The following is a 21,127-nucleotide window of genomic DNA, read 5'->3' on the forward strand; positions in this document are numbered from 1 at the left end:
CCTGCAGAAAGGTTCTCTAAAAAGAAGAAGCAACAAGCAACACAGTGATGCAACTTCTCTTTCCTCAAGTCTTCTATAATGGCAGCTACATGTGTGTAGATGCGTTGTGTGCTTATAAGGGGAAGTCAAGGAAAAGGGGTTGCATTTCCTCAACAATGTGGTATGAGACCAGAACAGCACATGTGAGAAAGCAAATTGATTCATCCATGAAATTAATTCAAAATAAACAGGATCTCAGAGGTAGAGAGGACAAGGAAACATTAACATTCATACCCTCCCCCTTTCCTACCCAGAAAGTCTAGAGAAGCTTCTCTCACTACACTGGGGTGACTTTTGAACCAATACCATTTGCATCTCACAGGAGAGGTGCTAAAGTTAGCACTGGGATAAGAGGAAGTCAGCTCATTTTATAATGAAGGCCAGAAAGGTGAAGGGACAGCTGGATTGAAAGTCAGCTCTTCCAGCTTCTGCACAGCAAAAGAAACTATCATCAGAGTGAACAGGCAACCTACAGAATGGGAGAAAATTTTTGCTATCTACTTATCTGACAAAGGGCTAATATCCAGAATCTACAAGAACTCAAACAAATTTACAAGAAAAAAACAACCCCATCAAAAAGTGGGCAAAGTATATGAACAGACACTTCTCAAAAGAAGACATTTATGTGGCCAACAGACACGTGAAAAAATGCTCATCATCACTGGCCATCAAAGAAATGCAAGTCAAAACCACAATGAGATACTATCTCACACCAGTTAGAATGGTGATCATTAAAAAGTCAGGAAACAACAGGTGCTGGAGAGGATGTGGAGAAATAGGAACACTTTTACACTGTTGGTGGGACTGTAAACTAGTTCAACCATTGTGGAAGACAGTGTGGCAATTCCTCAAGGATCCAGAACTAGAAATACCATTCGACCCAGCCATCCCATTACTGGGTATATACCCAAAGGATTATAAATCATGCTCCTATAAAGACACATGCACACGTATGTTTATTGTGGCACTGTTCACAATAGCAAAGACTTTGAACCAACACAAATGTCCAGCAATGATAGACTGGATTAAGAAAATGTGGCACATATACACCATGGAATACTATGCAGCCATAAAAAAGGATGAATTCATGTCCTTTGTTGGGACATGGATGAAGCTGGAAACCATCATTCTCAGCAAACTATCGCAAGGACAAAAAACCAAACACCACATGTTCTCACTCATAGGTGGGAATTGAACAATGAGAATACTTGGACACAGGAAGGGGAACATCACACACTGGGGCCTGTCATGGGGTGGGGGTGGGGGGAAGGATAGCATTAGGAGATATGCCTAATGTAAATGACGAGTTAATGGGTGCAGCACACCAACATGGCACATGTATACATATGTAACAAACCTGCACGTTGTGCACATGTACCCTAGAACTTAAAGTATAATAAAAAAAAATAAAAATAAAATAAAAATAAAAAAAGAAAGTCAGCTCTTCCAATGTCAAGGTTTGTCTGTTTTTTATAATGCCTTAGTTACACCTGGACTCAAGAGGAAGAGGGAGAGAGGAAAGAGAACAGCAACCTAAGCAACCAGATAGGCCATGTGGGTCCTGGCGGCCAGTGACAACAGCTATCACTGCCAATTCCCTTGTCATAAGCATGTTTACATTGCCTCCCTCTCATGGAGGTGTGTATATGAAAGCCGGGTACATATAGGTATTTTAAGGGCTTCTTATGGTAGCAAGAGCATGAAATGTAAAAATCTAGGCTTGAATCCCAGTTCTGCCTTTACTACCTGCATGACCTTGGGCAAATTCCTTCCCCTCTCTGGGCCTCAATTTTGTCATTACTGTCAGGAAGAAATTGGCCAAATTAAGTTCTAAGGTCCAATCCTGCTCTAACCTTCCAGAAGCTTATATAAAATATATCATTAAAGTAAGATAAAATCTATTAAGCACTGAGGCCTGGCGTAGTGGCTCACGCCTATAATCCCAGCTATTCAGGAAGCTGACACATGAGAATTGCTTGAATCAGGGAGGCGGAGGTTGCAGTGAACCGAGATCGCACCACTGTGCTCCAGCCTGGGCAACAGAGGGAGACTCTGTCTCAAAAAAAAAAAAAAAAAAAAAAAAATCTATTGCGCACTGAGGATAAACTCAGCTTTTTATAAATAGATGTGGCATAACAATCAGAAGCCATTATTTCACAAATTGCAGTTCTTAGGGGAACAGTACAGATCTATAACTAGATGAGCCACGAATGCACAGTTGCTTATTCCTATACTATCCTTAAATCACTCCATTACTATTTTGATAAATATTACAGCACATTTCTAGATCTTCACACCTAGGTACCTCGGTACCTCCTTTAAACCTTGAAAATAATTTCCTTTAAATAAAAATCAAATAGACATAATGAGAATTTAAAATATGTTCTAGTACTGGCCCAATAGCACAAGAGCATGTGACATGAAGCTATTATAGTAACATCAGCAGGGCCATGGGAGGATTTTATTAGACATATCAGATACTTTATTAAACACGCCAGAGCCTTCTCATCATAAATGCAGCCAAGCAGCCCCAGAGTGATGGGGAGAAAGCCCCTTGTGAGCTCTAATCTCTTTATTCTGGTATTTAATAAGTATGAATTAGCAGGGATGGATGGTATCGTTTACAAGTCATCATGAACCCAGGAAAAGGGTGATTTCAAAGGTTCCTTTGGGGTCGTTGAGGCCTTGTCTATAAAATGTGCCTGGATTATCTGGGTTCCTCTTCATCCGCAGTACCTCATCTTCAGCTGCACTAGACTCCCAAGAACTGGGTAAAGGGAGACTCTGGAGTCTGGAACCCTCACCTGCAAGTACGTCACTGAGTTAGCTACAAAATCCTTCTCCAATTGTTCAATCTTGTTCCCTAGCAGCCTACACTATTGTGCCTGAGTAGGGAATAGGGAAACGCTTCCTGTTCCCTGCAACTGGAACGCAGTTTAAATACATCACACATGTACACAGAGCTCTTCCTTGACATTTACAGAGTGGCCCAAAGAAGGCAGGGATTCCCCAAGAGCTGTGAGCTCCCCCATAACAAAAGGTCTCCTAACAAAGTTAAAGGCTGAATAGAGGATTTCATAATCAAATTGGGAGTGGGGAGAGAAGGTTGGCCTAAGGGACTTCAGTTTCCTTTTCAGTCCTAAAAGTTGAAGATTCTATGACTGATGCAGGACCAAATGCTACTCAATGTTGATAATATTTGTTATTTAAGGCTTATGTGCCAGGAAACTATGCTGAATACTTTACTTCAATTCTTTCATTTAACCATCACATGAAATAAAAGTCAGCCCCACATCCCTTTTATATGGTTCTATATCTGATTATCCACAGACCAGGGAACTGAGGTTCAGAGGCAGCTGAGCCACAAGATCACATGGCTCATTAAGTGCCAGGCAGGGTCTGAGGCCCACCCAGAGCCTGTTCTTTCTACCTCTCATGGGTGCTTCACCCACACAGGGGCAGGGTTACACAACTGGATTGTAAAGTGAGCTTGCCAGAGCTCCAGCCTGAAATCGTTCCTCCACCTCTCATCACTGTTTGTCAAGGATCTGTACAGGAAAACAGGAGATCCAGGGGTGATAGAGGTGGGAAAATCAAGAGTTTGTGGGCTGCGGGGAAAAGACTCAAAGGTCAAAGCCTTTTAGCTACTGTACTGTGAACATGAGAAAGATGCTCAGGAGTAGGTTCATCCCCAAGAGGGACATTCCAGGGAAGGGAAATTCTAACCAAAAGTATTCCTTTTTCCTTTGAGTCACAAGCTTAGTTCCTCTGGGGGACCTTGGCCAGGCAGGATGCTTGAGGCTAGAGCCAGCTCGTTTCCCCTCTTCACTGTGCAAATCCCTCCTGGCAGAAAGCCACCCTCTCTCAAGCCTGGGCTGCTGTTTTTAGAGCCCCCCGCTAAAATCCGTTCATGGCCTGAGCCCACCTGAGGAGCCTGAGGTTCTCTGGCTATTCACAGATGCTGAGATTAGAGTCAGTAGAAGGTGGAAGACAAATTTAAGAGGCCTGGCTTTCTCTCTCTCTCAAAAGGCAGCCCCCAGCAGTGTTTGTTCTCAGAGCAGCCCTGGGAAGAAGGATGGTCACTTTCCTTTCTCCCAAAGATAATTGAAGAGAAGTAAGAAAGTACCTGTGCTTGAAAGCAAAATGACAACAATTAATCTCTAAGCACAAGGCCTAGCCATTAAATTCTTTGGAGAAACAACTTTAGGAGTTTAATGACAATCAAGAGCATAAAATTGAATTAAGAGAAATAGTAATTAAATCAGGAAAGAAGTTTTTGCAAAGGGGATGGTAAAGGAAATTAAAACCAGTAATGCTGAAAAATGTGGTGGGCAGAGCTGGGGGACGGGAGGGCTTGGTGGAGAAAAGCAAAGAGCCAAGCACAAAGCATACTGGGTTGGGAGATGCAGAATGTATGGCACTCAAAAAAGGAATTTGGAAATTGTTCTTGAAAGACCAGGTGTCTAGCACTTCCAATTTGTGTCTAAATATGCCCAAATCCTAATGGGGACAAGCTTTCTTTTATGAAAATAGAAGCATCCACTTGGATAAAGTATTTTTTTTTTAAAGCTGTAGACTTAAGTAGGGTGACCAACAGTCCTGATTTGTCCAGGACTATCTCAGTTCTTGTACTCAAAGTCCCATGTCCCAGGAAACCCCTCAGTCTGGAGAAAACCCCTCAATCCAGGGCAAACCAGAATGGCCACCCTAACTGGGAGGCAGACAGCCCTGACTCCCCTCTCTGCTATTCAGTCAGTAGCTATAGAACTTTGTGTGAGTCACTCTACCTCTGTGGGCAACAGTTTTCTCACCTGTAAAAGAGGTTGTCATGAATTCCTCAAGAGTACGGAAGTTGCTATATGTCAAGATATCTAGAACAATGTGAATGTTGGAAAAGCTTTCAGAAAAAGTTTGATAAAGGGGAATTGAAGTTAAGAATATTGATAAAGAAAACAAAATATTAGCAAACACAATCCAGTAGCACATTAAAAATAATACATCAGGACTGCTTTGGAAGTCCCCAAGACCACCATATATTCAATGATTTTCTAGAATCACTCAGGTTTCAATATATAATTGTCCTCACAGTTAAGGATCATTACAGGGAAATGACATATATTAGTCTGTTTTCATGCTGCTGATAAAGACATACCTGAGACTGGGAAGAAAAAGAAGTTTAATGAACTTACAGTTCCGCACGGCTGGGGAGGCCTCACAATCATGGCAGAAGGCAGGGAGGAACAAGTCACGTCTTACATGGATGGCAGCAGGCAAAGAGAGCTTGTTCAGGGAAACTCCTGATCTTAAAACCATCAGATTTCATGAGACTCATTCACTATCATGAGAACAGCGCAGGAAAGACCTGCCCCCATAATTCAATCACCTCCCACCGGGTTCCTCCCATGACATTCAGGAATTGTGGGAGTTACAATTCAAGATAAAATTTGGATAGGGACACAGCCAAACCATATCAGGACACAACAGAATCACCAGAGGAAAAAGACATGTGTGGAATGGAGAAATTCATGCACAGTCTTCCTATATTCTCTCCCTTCTGTAAGGGACACTGCAAGCAAGTTCCTTTCTCCAGCAACAATCAATGCAATAATGTTTCTGCCCAGGAAGCCTGTTAGAGACTCAGCGCCCAAAGTTTTTTTGTTGGTGGCTGGCTACATGGGCCTCTTCTGCCTGGCAACTACCAAAATTCCAGACTCTCAGAGGAATTCCCTTCCTCAGAAGGAAAGCTAGTGTACTGGATAAACCACATTGTTGATCAGCCCAATCAGCCTTATCAGTTAGGGAATGATTCAAATGCCAAGTTTTCAGACACCAGCCAAGGGCCAACCTTGCAAACAGACCATTCTAGAAATAGCAGGGTCTGGCTGGCTATGATAACTCTTTTCAGCACAATGACCAAGTGGAGTTCATTCCAGGAATGAAAGAATACACATAAGTGATCACTAGAATCTGGCTCCCTAAGCTGCTATGTATAACAGCAAATCCCAGCTGGCTGTGCCTTCACTGGTCCAAGTTCTATACATGGTGATGTGAATGCCATCAGCTCTGCTAAGCAAACTGGTCACTACCAGATTCCCTGCTAAAAATTTACCATCAGCCAAGGTCTTCTTGGCTTCTCAAATCAGAACACTGGATTTTTCTCAGTTCACCTGGAGATGAACAACTTGAGATGACTAGATCCAGACCAATCTAAATAGAAACAACGCTTGCCTCATGCATAAAGAGGCCAACTTTTTATTTACAATAGAGGATATATCCTTCTAGTGAGCCAAAATGCTTGTGTTTCAAATGTGGGGTACCACCTTTCTCAAGAGTAAGATATCTGGAAAGCATAATCAGTCATCAGAAAATTGCTTTAAGCCAGGCATGGTGGTTCACACCTATAATCCCAGCACTTTGAGAGGCCAAGGCAGGGGGATCACTTGAGGCCAGGAATTTGAGATCCTACCTCTACAAAAAACAAAAAAAAAGTTAGCCAGGCATAGTGTTCATGCCTGTACCTCACCTACTCAGGAGGCTGAGGCAGGAGGATCGCTTGAGCTCAGGTAGCATGTCTTCTGATGTAGCTTGGATATCTATATAGGGTCCCTGCCCAAATCTCATATTGAAATGCAATCCCTAATATTGGAGGTGGAATCTGGTGAGAGGTGATTGGAGCATAGGGGTGGTTTCTCGCACTGCTATAAAAGAAATACCTGAGACTGGCTAATTTGTAAAAAAAAAAAAAAAGTATCATTCACTCACAGTTCCACAGGCTGTACAGGAAGCATGGCCAGAGAGGCCTCAGGAAACTTACAATCATGGCAGAAGGCAAAGAGGAAGCAGGTACTTCTTACATGGCCCGAGCAGAAGGAAGAGAGAGGTGGGGAGGTGCTATACACTTTTAAACAACCAGATCTCACGATAATTTACTACCACAAGAACACCAAAGGGGAAATCTGCCCCCAGGAGCTAATCACCTCCCACCAGGCCCCACTTCCAACACTGGGGGTTACAATTTGGCATGAGATTTGGGCAGAGACACAAACCCAAACCATATCACACAGTCTCAGGTATTTCTTTATAGCAGTGCGAGAACAGCCTAATACATCCTCTATAGAAAGAGGCACTGCTACGCAAAAAAGAACAGAATGAAGGGCTCTGTGGTCTCTCAGGGCCTTCCAGCTCTACAGCTATGACTGTGCATCCCAGCATGTGCTAGTACACACACAAAAAGGTGTACTTCTCCAGACACAGTGCAGAGAACACAAAACAAATAGTACCATGGTTACAACTTCAAAGAAGAGAAAGGGGGACAAATTTAACACACCTGTTTGGGTGATGGGCCTAGAATAAAGTATAAGCCCAGTGACCCTAGCCCCACATTGTGATTTCTGCTTTGGGCTCCTGCTTTAGGGAGTGGAGACTCTCAGTTGGGTGTTCTCAAAATCTGCTATGGTGCAGCTGCAGATTCCTTCCAGGTGTGCCTGATGCATGTTAAAGTTTGGGAACCACTCATCTAAGCAGCAAGTTGCTCTATATTCTACAACCCAGACCAATTTAGATAGATCCCTAGAGGAATGAGAGTGTTTTCTTACTGGCAACTGTATTATTGAGTAGAACAGGAAAGACATTAGGGGCATGCAACTACATGATTCATTATCTACGATGCGTGTGACCAGAGTCAATGGGAAGAAAAATGAGTATGCATGTTAGCAGGACTAATTTAATCTTTATATATGTAATTCAAATTCTTCCCCTCATGTCTTCATTTGCTTTCTGAGGCATAAACTTCTAGACCTTTCCTTAAAATGGAGCAATCCAGACTTTGTATGACTACTCCTTTGATTCCGATTTAGTGCATCTGCATGTTTTATCTTATTTTAATGCCTTCAGCATGGGAAAGAGACCCAGTTGCCAGAATGACCAGGAATAGCATTTCAACTGTTTAGCCCTTACTCAAACCTTAACCCTACTTGGTCAATTTCACTGTGTTCTAGGCTCACCTAACATTTGTGGTCACAAAAATGCAAAACACTGCATTTCTGCTAGCTGCTTCTCCCTATTTTGTCTCTATAAGTCTCATGAACTTGACTTTCTCCTAAAGTTGCTAACATAGTTGATTTTATTTTTACTAGCTAGCCTTGGTGTCTTCACTCCTTCCCCTTTGATTAACAATGCCCACTATTCAAAGCCTACCACTTAGTTTACCTACTTCCAGAGCCTACTCTCCAGAGAGGTCAACAAGATGCACAGGCTCAAAAGCGGGTTCATGGGGCAGTACTGGAAAGAAGCCCTGGTCTGGAAATAGGAAAGACTTGTTCTGGCCTCTGTTCTGCTGCAAACCTGCTGCACAATCTCAGGCAAGTCCCTTCCCCTCTCTGGGCCTGTCTCCTCCGTCATACAATGGAGAAAACCCAGTGAACTCGCAGCCCTTACAGCTAGGGCATCTCAGGATTCTCTGCTTTTCCTGTTGGACAAGCGATCATACAGTATGGATTTCCTGGGGACAGTGCCAGTTTTGCAATCCCTGGCACCACAGCCCATGCACCATGAGCATACTAGTTCTTAAAATGTGGTCCTATTTGATTTCACCAGTGGCAGGGGGGTTTGAGAGGGCTCCCTACTGGTTTTCATAATCACATAGCCATTTCTAATTTGTAGCCCCAGATAAGAATAGGATCCTAGTATACAAATGCCCAGTCCATTTATGCTAATGACCTTGCCAGGTCATTTCTAAAACCCCAATAAAAGGGTATGGCACACAGTGCTCAGTAAATGTCTGCTGACGCCTAAGCACTATGCTTTCTCTATAACTGCAAGAGCTCCATAGAATGAACAAAGCTCAGAAGGAGTGAAATACAAAAACCAATTCCTTCTGCAGAATCTAAAACCTCAAACTAAAGCTATTTAAGGCTTGAGTTACATCAAACAACAGTGGGGCACATTCTTGGGACTGTTATTTTTAAAGGCACTACCTTTCAAGCTCTATTGTTGTGACACCCTTCCCTCACCCCAGATACTTAAGAATCCCATCTACGTGACTCTAGTAGGTCAGTCAAAGATCTGCAGTGAAATCCCAGCTCTTCCACTTATCAGCTGAGTGGCTTAAGCTTCAGTTTCCTCCTGTGTAAAATGGGGCAAAGAGCAAACTCCTCATTAGATTGCAGATTAAATAAAAAAAACCGTATCTCTAAAATTGTTGCAAATAAGCACTTGTTAACTGTTAGTCAAGGAGTTAAGGATGATCTACCCCAAAATATGCCGATTTGATATACTGATTATTTAAGGAACTGTAAGCACTTAAATAACTGTAGTTGTGGAAAGGGTTATCTGACCTGTACTTTCCTACATGTAGCAAACCATAAAAGATCCTTTGAATAGGATGCCTTCCCCATACCAAGGTGAGAAAATATCAGGCCCTGAGCATTGCTGCTGCAATGAACCTGTACAAATAAACTTATTGAAGAAACCCTTATCTTCCACTATCTCTACAACCCTCAACCCCATGTATCTCCTGATGACTTCCCTAGAATTTACTGCCCCCGTCTCAGATTCCTTTGCCCTGTCATTTCTTCACAAATTTATTGTTCTTTGTCTAAAACCTGTAAGAGTTTTCTCCCTTGGCTATTTCCTAAGGTCTTTACTCTCTTGTGAGGGTCCCCATGTACAATGTAAAAATTAATACAATGTGCATGCTTTCCTCCTGTTAATTTGTCTTGTATCAATTTGATTCCAGACCCAGCTGAAGATCCCACTGAAGAACTAAGATGGTAGAGATGATCTTTAGCTTCCCCTACATTAGCTAGTTAACGCAGCATTCTTACAGCTTTCTCTCGTCAAATCTCTTATCTGGTGGGAATTATCACACCTATACTCATTCATGCATAAGAAAAGTGAGATCCAGAGAAGTGAGTTGCCCAAGATCACACAATTGCTTATGTTTTAGGGCCAGCAGTTGAACCCATGTCAGGAACACTTCCAATCACAGAAGACGGAGTAAAGTAGATACGCTAAGTTTAGAAGGTGCACCCAAACAATCAAACTTGGTCCTGGCCCTCCTCCAGCATTCGAAGAGAGGAACAATGGCTCTGGAGCTACCAAGGGAAAGCTTTATAGTAATCAAGAGCATGGCTCTCTGCACATAGGAGCTCCACATGCTTGACAGTATTTTCTGTTGAATGAATCCAGCTTTGTAGGCATTTTCATCTATTTTAACTTGATGCCAACATTTGCATGATTTCAGAACATCCTTTTCAATTCCTTCTGTGGGGACACTGGCTTAACAGGCTCGACCCAAACTGCAGTTATAATGTAACTCATTTTTCCAGTTTTCTTTAATTACTTAGAGCTTCTACTGAGCATGTGCTAGCTTATGCATCCACCAGAAATGGTTAGAATTATAGTCCATGCTCAAGGGAGACTGAGGATTTGTTGGGCCAAGGTAAAGATTTAATTAGTTAGGTTTTCAGACTTACTATAGATCCCTATCCCCTAGGGCTCAGGAAACAACAATCTAGGAATACCTATTAAAGAGAATACCTTAAAGAGAAAGGAACACAAAATGTACTATAGACACATAGTATTATTGTTCAGTCTTTAAAAAGGAAATTCTAACATATACTACAGCTTGGATCAATCTTGAGGACATTATGCTAAGTGAAACAAGCCAGTCACAAAAAGACAAATACTACGTGATCCCACTTATATGAGGTCCACATGGGTAGGGGCAGGGAGAAGGAGTTATTGTTTAATTCGTGGAGTTTCAGTTTGGTGATGGTTGCACACTATGAATGTACTTAATATCACTGAATTATATACTTAAAACTGGTTCAGATGGTAAATTCTATGATGTGTATTTTACAATTAAACAAACAAAAAAAGGAACAGACTGGACACGACGATTCTCAGCTATGTATGAGCATTGTATCATCAGAGCCCAAAGCAGCTACATAATACATGTTGTACATCTTTATGCCCAACCCCCCATTTTCCTTCTCTTCCTTCTGCTGAATGAAGCATCTCCCTGTTCTGCCACTGAAACTAGCATCTTATAAATCACTAGCTCAGAAAATTCAGTGACTTTCAGCTAGTAGTCCACTAGAGACCATGGCTAGGCAGATGGGTGCAGCAAAGAGAATGCACCCCTCACAACCAAACAGCTCCCCCATGTGGCTGCAGCATCTCCCCCAGAGGAAAAGGCCCCTCTGGACAGAGGGACAGATTTCTTTTCCAAATTAAAGGCATAATTTTTAGCTATAATTGGTACCATCAAACTCGGTATTAGGGAAAAAATCCATTATGGGTACTATCATCTTTAATCTCTTCTGAATGAAATTGAGACATTTTTCCCTGCATTTCAAAAATGAAGACACCTGTTTCATGTAGTAAGCAACACACAGGATCCAAGAAAACCAGTTTCCCATCAATTTTTTCCCAATAAAATACCATGTTAGAATTTACAAGAGCTCACTTACTGATATATTTCCCTAGGAAATCTTTTTTAAAGATACATATTCTCATTATTTAAATTTGACACTTTGAATCTAAAAGTACTTTACAGCTAGGATTTTAAAGAACACTTAAGAAACTGCTTAACTGTTCAGACTTTTTCTCAAAAATAGGCTTAGTGTATGAAAAAGATGTTTTTAAAATTATCTGTTTTTTCTTAACTATTAATAATATACCTCTTTATCATTTTGTGACTCTGTTGGACAACTAGGACACTTCCCAGGGAATGCCCTCTCTTGTCAGAAATTCTGGCTTGGAGTTCTGGCTGGAGTATGCTACCTTTGAGCAATTCTTAGTATTTCTAGGGCGTACCAGAAACTGAATATTTATACCCAATATGGCAACATAAGCTAAGTGAAACTTAAGTTTTATTTCTGGTTAGAATTATATTGACTCAGTGTAGAAATGCTAGGATCTCACTCTGATTAGGTAAGTCTTACCAAATTTTGAGAAATCCAATTTATCAAATGAATTATCTCAAAATGGGTTTAACAATAAGAGGTAAATGAATGGAAATCCCGGTCTACACTCATAAAATTAAGAACTGAGAAAGAAGAGGCAAAATATAATCTATGGCCCTATTAAAGACAAAGAACAGACTGCGCCAACATTTCATCCAAGATTTCTGGTTTCTTGTTTGATTGTTCTCCTGAGTACTAGCTTCCTTTGGACACAGATCTGTCTGATGGAGTCAGAGACACACTCCTTGATAACCACAGAATACCCAAAAGGACAACCACCAGGACAGAAATACCTAGAAGAAAACAAGCCAAGGGCAATTACAGAATCTTGGACTTGAATAACCACATGGTCATGTGAGGAACTGTCACTCCAACAAAAAACTCAATATTCACAAGACATATTTTCCACATATTTACTTACAAATCTAAAGGTAGAAAGACTAAGGGCCCTAGCAGTGAGGCATCGACGATCAGACTCAGTATAAGTGAATTAAAAAGTTTATTAGCCATAGAAAAAAACTGATTCCTCAAAATCAATTACTGATAAATCCCCTGTAAAACAGCAAGCTTACAGAAAATTTCTCTCATGAACAGATAGTCACTATACTTTTGGTCCAAGAAATGTTGGGTTTTTTCCTCCTTCTTCAGATGACAGATGGATGTAACTGAATCTATGAACGAGTGTACTTGCCCCAAATGTGCAACATAAATACAGAAGCGATGAACAGAAGACTCATAACCAATACTGGAACAGGGCCACTAGAAATAAGAAGAGAAAGCATGCTTACTTTTAGTAATAATATATTATTAGATCTGCAATACTAAAGATTGCCTAGGGGAAAAGTAGAGGTAAGGAAGGCAGCACTCGAGGTTCATCCAGAAACATTATTTATATCATTTTAAAATATTCCTAAAATTATTATTGTGGATACTTTTGAGGGTGTGATGATGGCATTGCAATTGTGTTTAAAAAGGACGAGTCCTTATCTTTTAGTAAAACATACCAAAATATATACAAATGAAATGATCTGGTGTCTTGGAGACATTAATCTAATTTCATGTATTTGTTGTCTTCTCAAATAAAAAGAAGAAAACTCTTTCAGTGCAAATGAACCAATTACCAAACTTTTTTTTGTTGTTCAAATTAAGATTTATTTAAAGACAACCGTCTGAATAAGACCTAGTATTTGCTAGCACACCAAGGTGACTATAGTAAAAAATAATTTAATTGTATATTGTAAAATAACAGTATAATTGGATTGTTTATAACACAAAGGATAAATGCTTAAGGTAATGGATACCCCATGCACCCTGATATGATTATTACACATTGTATGCCTGTATCAAAATATCTCACATAACCCATAAACATATACACCTGTATACCCATACAAATTAAAAATTAAAAGACAACCTGCTTGAGAAGGGTTTTAAAATGAGTGTCCTGAAGAGCAAGGAGCTTCAAATGTTCTCTCTGAGGCTGGGTACAGTGCCTCATGCCTATAATCCCAGCACTTTGAGAGGCTGACACCAGGAGTTAGAAATCAGCCTGGGCAACACAGCGAGATTCTGCTTGTACAAAAAATTAGCCAGGCATGGTAGTGCGCACTTGTAGTCCCAACTACTCAGGACTAATTAATCCAAATTTATCCAATTTTGTCTCCTGGAGTAAAGATCACTTGAGCCCAGGAATTCAAGACTACAATGAGCTATGATCATGCCATTGCACTCCAGCCTGGGCGACAGAGCAAAACCCTGTCGCTAAAGGAGAAAAAAAAAAATATCTCTGAAATACTCAAAATACCTCCACCAAAGACCAAAAGGTTGGCAGTCAGGATACCCCCACCTCACATATCCCCAACCCCAAGAATTACTTCCTAGATATATTCTCACATTATCATATAAGTCTCCAATATAAGAGAAAACAAGAATTCCAGGCAAGGCTTTGTAAACTAAATTTGTGATCCAAGTCAAGGTTCTGGTCAAATTAATTAAAACTAATCCAAATTAATTCAATTTTGTCTTTTTTTTTTTTTTTAACCAGATGGACAATATGCAAAGAGCATAGGACTTAATCAGAATATCCAGTTCCACCTCTTGTTGTGTGTCTTTGAGCATGTCACTTTGCCTCTCTGAACCTGAGGTCCTCATCTACAAAATGGTAACATCTCTCACCTCACTGGATTGCTGGGCAGATCAAATTAGACAACAGACATTGAAAGTTCTTTGCAAAGTACAAAGTGCTATGTAAATGAGAGTTGCTGTTATTATTCCGAATCCTCATCCACCAAGTTTAGTCAGGAAACAGTTGTAGGCAGTGGTGTTCTGGAATCTAACAGAAATCTGTGGGATCAGATCTGCCACACAGTACCAGAAACCCTGAGCAAGGCATGGGGACAGGGGTCCCTGGACACCCATTTCCCATCACCTAATGAGCACTCCAAGGCCTAAGAACTTGCAAAGTGGTATTATATGTTCACCCTCCTGAGTCTACTCACCACTCACCAAAGGCAAAGAGGCCAAGAACTCCTGGTAACACAGTCTAATGGGAAAACCTCCATCAGGTTGTAATAATATCAGCTTATGCCTTCAGGAGAACTTTGAAAAATCACCCAATTCCTATTCAAATGATTACTCCTATTTCTCAGTACGGGGAAAGAACACCAAATGAAGAGCAATTTCATCTAATTAAGCAGTTTTCCCTCCAGTTCTCTCTGTTCTCATTTATTTTGACATAGCTCCATGAAGAACTTCCTTTCCTTTCCCTCACTCCATGAAGAGATGTCATTCCTGGCCCTACACTGACTAATCGGTTGATAAACAGGCAAACCAAACCCAGTCCGCCTGGCACAAATGAGGCTGTTGTGTACAGTAAATCTCATCAAGGCAAACGCTACTGGTGACAGAGACAGAGTGCTGCCACTGCCGCTCTGCTGCCACTGGACAGAAACACAAGGACTGTTCCTAAGACTTACACTTTGAGCCCAGGTGAATCTTCTGTGTAGAATCGCCACATCCCCCCGGTGCCTGCCGAGGTTGTGCGGCCTGCACTCCTTGTCCCACAGCTGGCATTTTTCCTGAAAGAGAGGAAAATGTTACAAATGGCCTTTTCTGGAAATTCTTAGAATAGCATTATAACAAGGCCAGGCGGGGTGGCTCACGCTTGTAATCCTAGCACTTTGGGAGGCCGAGGCGGGCAGATCACGAGGTCAGGAGATCGAGACCACAGTGAAACCCTGTCTCTACTAAAAATACAAAAAATTAGCCAGGCGTGGTGGCGGGCGCCTGTAGTCCCAGCTACTCGGAGAGGCTGAGGCAGGAGAATGGCATGAACCCGGGAGGCGGAGCTTGCAGTGAGCCGAGATTGTGCCACTGCACTCCAGCCTGGGCGACAGAGCAAGACTCCGTCTCAAAAAAAAAAAAAAAAGAATAGCATTATAACATATGCTACCATTATTACACTGTTAAGGAACCAAAAAAAAAAAAAAAAAAAAAAAAAAAACTTCCTTTGCTAGAATACACCCAAATTCCTGCTTTTACTCCTTTGATCATGATAACCACAATGAACTAAGTGCCTACCTGATGCCAATGCATACAATAACCCTGAAAAGCAGTAACGATTTTTCCATTTTATAAATGAGGCAAATTGGTCTCAGAAAAGGTTGAGCAAAATACCTAAGACCCTGCAGCCAACAGGTGGCTGAGCTGAGACGTGAACCTAGCTCTGACCCTGGAGCCCATCTGCATGCCCAAAACATCCAGCTGCCTCATGTGGACAAAGCATTTCACTTTCTCCTCACGTGCATTTTTCATGAAGCCAAATAATAAATGCCTGTTTTAAAATGCCCTAAATCCATACAGGCTGATCTTAAAATGGCTACTTTAAAAGATGTATTTTAAAATTAGTATATTTACTGCAAAGAGACAAAAACTTTAAGCTTTAATTATATCCAGGTCCCAAGATAGAGTATACACTTTATAAAAAATTATTTTGTTATGTGTTGTCACTAGTTTGTTTTTTGTTTTTTTTGTTTGTTTGTTTGTTTTTGTGAGACGGAGTTTCACTCTGTTGCCCAGGCTAGAGTGCAGTAGTACAATTTCTGCTCACTGGAACCTCTGACTCCTGGATTCAAGCGATTCTTCTGCCTCAGCCTCCTGAGTAGCTGGGATTACAGGCGTGCGCCACCACACCTGACTAATTTTTGTATTTTTAGTAGAGACAGGGTTTCACCATACTGGCCAGGCTGGTCTTGAACTCCTGACCTCATGATCTGCCTACTCTGACCTCCCAAGGTGCTGGGATTACAGGTGTGAGCCACCGCACCTGGCCATGTTTTCACTATTTTAATATAGTGACCACAGATCTTGCACAGAGAGGTAGAATATAAAAAAATGCAGGGAACACCCAACCAAAACGTGTCTCTCACAAGGGGATCAAGGCTTGTAAGATACACTATGTAATACACGCAGCCCTGGCAGACAGAAGCAGCCTAGCAACACTTAGGACTCCACTGACCAGGAATAGGCCCAAGGAATCCTTTTTCTCCTCTTTGGGAGAAGCCCTCAGTCACCGGGGAACCCCACCCAGCAACTACCCTTCCATGCAGTACTTCCCCATCCCCGGCTGCTCATCGCACCCCATGTTGGAGTGGTACAATATGGGGGTAAGGGGCAAGTGGTGAGAAGTCACAAGCAATTTTCTTCAGACCGTGTTATCACCAACTCAGAAGTCCTAGTGGGGAAGAGAGGGGAAGCCTGTCTCATTGCTGCCTGTACTATTCAGCATCAAATCCCAGTATACCCTCCCTCAAAATGTCATTCCAGTATCTGTGGGCTGATGATTCTAGATTTTTGAAAAAGGGAAGGGCATATAGGGAAGAGAAGAGAAGTGAAAACCCTATCCCTACCACCTCTTCTTGCTTTCCTCCCCATTCTGGTCCTCATGCCCACTTTACCCAACCATGGTCTTTACTCCACACTCTGAATGCAGGAAGCACTGTCTACAGCACGGGGAGCCTGCCCTGCTACCTGACGGAGTGGGAGAGTGCAGCATTCATGCCAGAACTTTGAAAGCAATCAGTGTCAAACCATGATTTGGGTCTATTGTACTACAAGGATTATATTTCAGACACATTAATTATGGGCTACGTGGTAGCCTGGGAACTTAAAACTTCATTGTGTGACCATTTCTATGGGAAAACTGATTGTAAATGGCAAAACATAACTGTACAGGGATTTACAGAAAGATTCATACCCTTAGAAAAGGTTTCACACACACAGATATATGTCATTTCATCTGTGGGGTATGCAGCTGAAATCTTCCTTCTTGTTCATTGAAAAGGATTTTAAGCTAGAAGATAAACCCAGTGTGAACATACTATGGTAAGTCATGGACTGAGCCAGGACTTGGACCCATGCACTTCCTACTATTCCCACAATCTCCCATCTCCAGTTCCTGACTTCAAAGTTTCCTGGAATTACAGGAGCCCCAGAGGAGTCAGGCTGGCTTCTCTTAAGATTTCTTATTTCTGCTGGCACATGGAACATAGAAGAGTATTTGAAAACCAGAGCCCCTAGAAATACTAAAATGTACACAAAATACCGCCCATTCCCTAGGGGTAGCTAGGAAAAGGTTAATAAAACACACTGAATCTCTCAAATTTGTATTTGGGGGCTATTTTATCCTTTCTTTCTGGCCACTGTATAACTGCCTCTCCCTTCTATACCTCAACAAAATGGTTTTCATAACTAACCAGTTACACACTTGGTTCTAACATGGTGCTTCTGTCTGCTTCTCAAAGCCAACCTCATTGACCTCAGAATCTTCATACTTACCCATTCCTTTTGCCTAGGAGGCCTATTCATCCCCAAACCATTGTGTGATTTGCTCTCTTGCTTCTTTCAGGTATCTATACTCAGGTATTACCTACTGTGAACACCCTATGTAAAACAACTACCTACCTTCGCCCTATCCCCACCACTCTCTATCCCCCACCCAGCTTTATTTGTCTTCATAGCCCTTATCGCCTGAAATTACATTGTCTCATTTTCCTTGCTTGTGATCTCCCACGCTGGAATACAAGGTTCATGAGTACAAACCTTGCCTATCTTGTTCATAGACCCATCTTCAGAGATGAAACAGCATTTGGCATGTAGTAGACCTCAATACTTTGATGTCTATACATTGGTGGCTATTCCGCCACCTTAATATCCCTGATTCCCATTAATCCTGCTAGAACACTATGTGGCACTTCACACCTTTACAGTTTATAAAGCATTATTGCTCCTCACGGCAAGTTCCTTTTATATTGCATTTAGGAGAGCAAGAACACCAACTCTGGCCTGAGCTTAAATTTAATAACATTTCTCCTCCAAGGTAGTATCTATTACCTCATCAAGCATGGAGAATGCAACTCTGCAGACAACATAATCCAAAGCACTATTATAAATCATTAACTTCCAATGTCTTCTCAAAGACTTATAAAGCAAGGATATTCTTAAACAACCAATACTTACTACATTATACTCATGAAATGATACTTAATCACTACCAAAATTCTAGAAGGAAACCCTGTCAGGTCTCTCAATACATACACCCATGGTCTTTCTAGTTACACTCGCTCTATCACACTGAATCCTAAAAGATGACACCAACACCCACAACTTTAAAAATTGCATCTGTCTGTCTTCAAATGTTTAGGTTCTCCATTTCACTTATGCATCAGTTACTTCATTTTTACTATTAAATTATTTCATTATCATACGTACATTTGATAAATATGTGCTTTTCCTTTTATTTCTTCACAAATTCTCGGATGGCCAAACTTCCCTGCCACAGTATTACCAATTCTCATTAAGCAGAACCATTCCCAAGGAACCGCACCCACAGGACATGTTTTCCATGCCTGCATGAACAATCTCTAAAACCCAGGGTGGGAAAGGGACAGCATTTGAAGCCCATATAAGTTAAACCACAGCCTGATACACTCCCCTTGAACATCCCAGTGACAGGGAACTCAAAATCATTTAGGATAGTTTTATATTTCTGATGTGAAATAGTTCATTTAAGTTCAAATCATCAGTTTTAGATTTATCTATTGTAGCCAATAAATGTCACATCCCTCTTCAGATCCTTCAGAAGTTTCCATGCATGTGTTCAAGATCTTTTCCTCCCCAGATAAAACTCCACTAGTTCCTTCAAAAATCCCAAAACAACATGGTTGCTTGATTCCTTCCTTCAGTCATTATTTATTGTGTCATTCCTTATGGTGGGTACTGGGGATAGAAATGACTTGAGTAGGTTCTCTGTTAAAGTCTAATGAAGGAGATAAATATGGAAACATCACTGGTCTTACAATGATATGAACAAAATGCTATGGGAGCAAAAGGGAAAACTAGTAACTACTGCTGCTTACAGTCAGAGAAGGCCTCAAGAGGAAATAACCCCTGAGCTTAGTCTTGGAAAGTAAGCAGAAATTTGCCTTGAGATGAGGGAGAGTTTGTGAATTCAGAAAACAGTAAAGAGTTCACGAGTGCTGGATCATAGGACAGCAAAGAAAGATTAGGCTGAAGGCCGGGTGCGGTGGCTTACGCCTGTAATTCCAGCACTTTGGGAGGCAGAGACGGGAGGATCACAAGGTCAGGAGATCGAGACCATCCTGGCTAACACGGTGAAACCCCGTCTCTACTAAAAATACAAAAAAATTAGCTGGGTCTGGTGGCATGTGCCTGTAGTCCCAGCTACTCAGAAGGCTGAGGCAGGAGAATAGCTTGAACTCTGGAGGCGGAGGTTGCAGTGAGCTGAGATTGTGCCACTGCACTCCAGCCTGGGCGACAGAGTGAGACTCCGTCTCAAAAAAAAAAGAAAAAGAAAAAGAAAGGTTAGGCTGAAATGACCACTAAGAGCTTTGGTATCCCCCTGGCTTTTTTTTTTTTTTTTTTTTTTTTTTTAATTCAGCAACAAGAAAGTAACAGAAACTACGCAGAAGAGTAACAGCAGAGTGAACGATGGATTGGAAAGCAAACAGCCTGAAAAGAAGGGTTAAGTAGCAAATGCAGGGCAGTAGGAAGGAGAAGGAAAGAGCTTATGAGAAGGCTTTCAAGTAGAGTTTAAAGTCTGGCATATGACTAGAGAGAGAGAGCATAAGAAAAATCCAAGATGACGCTGACGTTTCTGGCTCTGAGTAAATGAGTGTACAACAGTGCCATATGGAACTAAGGAGATATAATTGAGAGTGAGAGAGCTGAGCTGAAAAGAGACTAAGTTTTGTGTAGGACGAGTTATCTGTAGGACAGATTGCTTATGGGGCCTCCAGATGGAAATGTGAGTGCAAACCTCAGGTCCAGAGACACCAGTTTAATGACATCGGTTTTCTCAAAGTTATTTCTGACTCTATTCCAGTTTGTTAACTTTCCTTTTTTAAGAGTGGTGCCCTAAACTGAGCAACGAGAAAAAAATGTCGCCTTCCTCCCAAAAGGCCTTTAACTACTCGCATGGCCACGTCACTAAAAGCTCATTTTGCCCTTGTCAATCTTTATATGCTAGGGTCTCCACCCCAGAAGCAGCGAGTTCATGGGTCCTATCTCCGAGTCTGGAAGCGAACGAACTGCAGGGTTCCTTACCTCTGCCGGACAGTGGATCCCGCCGCCCGGGCGGCCACTGCTTTGCTGGGAGAGCGCCCTGAGGATCCCACGTTAGTGCCACTGGGGGTCGGACCAGGCTGTAGAGGGAGACAAGCAGACAAACGGGTGAGCGCGGCAGGCCTGTCCCCGAACCCCGGCCTAGACACCCACACCCGAGGCTGGGGGAAGCAAGGGAGCTACAGAGGAAAAGCACGGCGCAAAGCAGGAGGAGTCAGAGCTCCTGGGAGAGGTGGGGATCATGGAAGGGCCGCCATACCATGCTGGAGATGAGGGTGGCAAGGAGCTGACGCGGACGGATAGAAAGTTGCGGAGACCCCGAAGGACCGGCAGCTAGCGAGACTGGCTCAGGCCCCGCCCCCGGACTTGCAGGCAAGGTCCTCTCTGACTCCAGGGACGCCTGGGTCGTCTCACGATATGCCTGTAGATAGTCTGCTACAGACAACTTAGTTACCAGCTCTATGGGAAGTAGAGACCTC

General features: G+C 42.0%; 1 protein-coding gene across 1 annotated transcript; it reads right to left on the reverse strand.

Annotated features, from left to right (window-relative positions):
- Positions 1-12,488: 12,488 nt before the first annotated feature.
- On the reverse strand, positions 12,489-21,004 carry SEC61B (SEC61 translocon beta subunit). The gene is made up of 4 exons (XM_003260554.3): positions 20,908-21,004; positions 20,631-20,728; positions 14,984-15,085; positions 12,489-12,767 (listed from the first exon to the last, which is right to left on the reverse strand). The coding sequence occupies exons 1-4, from the start codon at positions 20,908-20,910 to the stop codon at positions 12,680-12,682; spliced, it is 291 nt and encodes a 96-aa protein (XP_003260602.1). The 5' UTR covers positions 20,911-21,004; the 3' UTR covers positions 12,489-12,679.
- Between the last annotated feature and the right edge of the window lie 123 nt (positions 21,005-21,127).

This window comes from Nomascus leucogenys, chromosome 1a, assembly GCF_006542625.1.
Source record: "Nomascus leucogenys isolate Asia chromosome 1a, Asia_NLE_v1, whole genome shotgun sequence".
NCBI classification, from domain to species: domain Eukaryota; kingdom Metazoa; phylum Chordata; class Mammalia; order Primates; family Hylobatidae; genus Nomascus; species Nomascus leucogenys.

What these genes read in the sequence shown, in the direction of transcription:
- SEC61B (XM_003260554.3), bottom strand. An exon ending in GGATCCACTGTCCGGCAGAG is followed by an intron (nt 15,086 to 20,630) that starts GTAAGGAACCCT and finishes CCTCTCTTTCAG; the next exon opens with GAAAAATGCCAGCTGTGGGA. An exon ending in GATTCACCTGGGCTCAAAGT is followed by an intron (nt 12,768 to 14,983) that starts GTAAGTCTTAGG and finishes TCTTATTTCTAG; the next exon opens with TGGCCCTGTTCCAGTATTGG.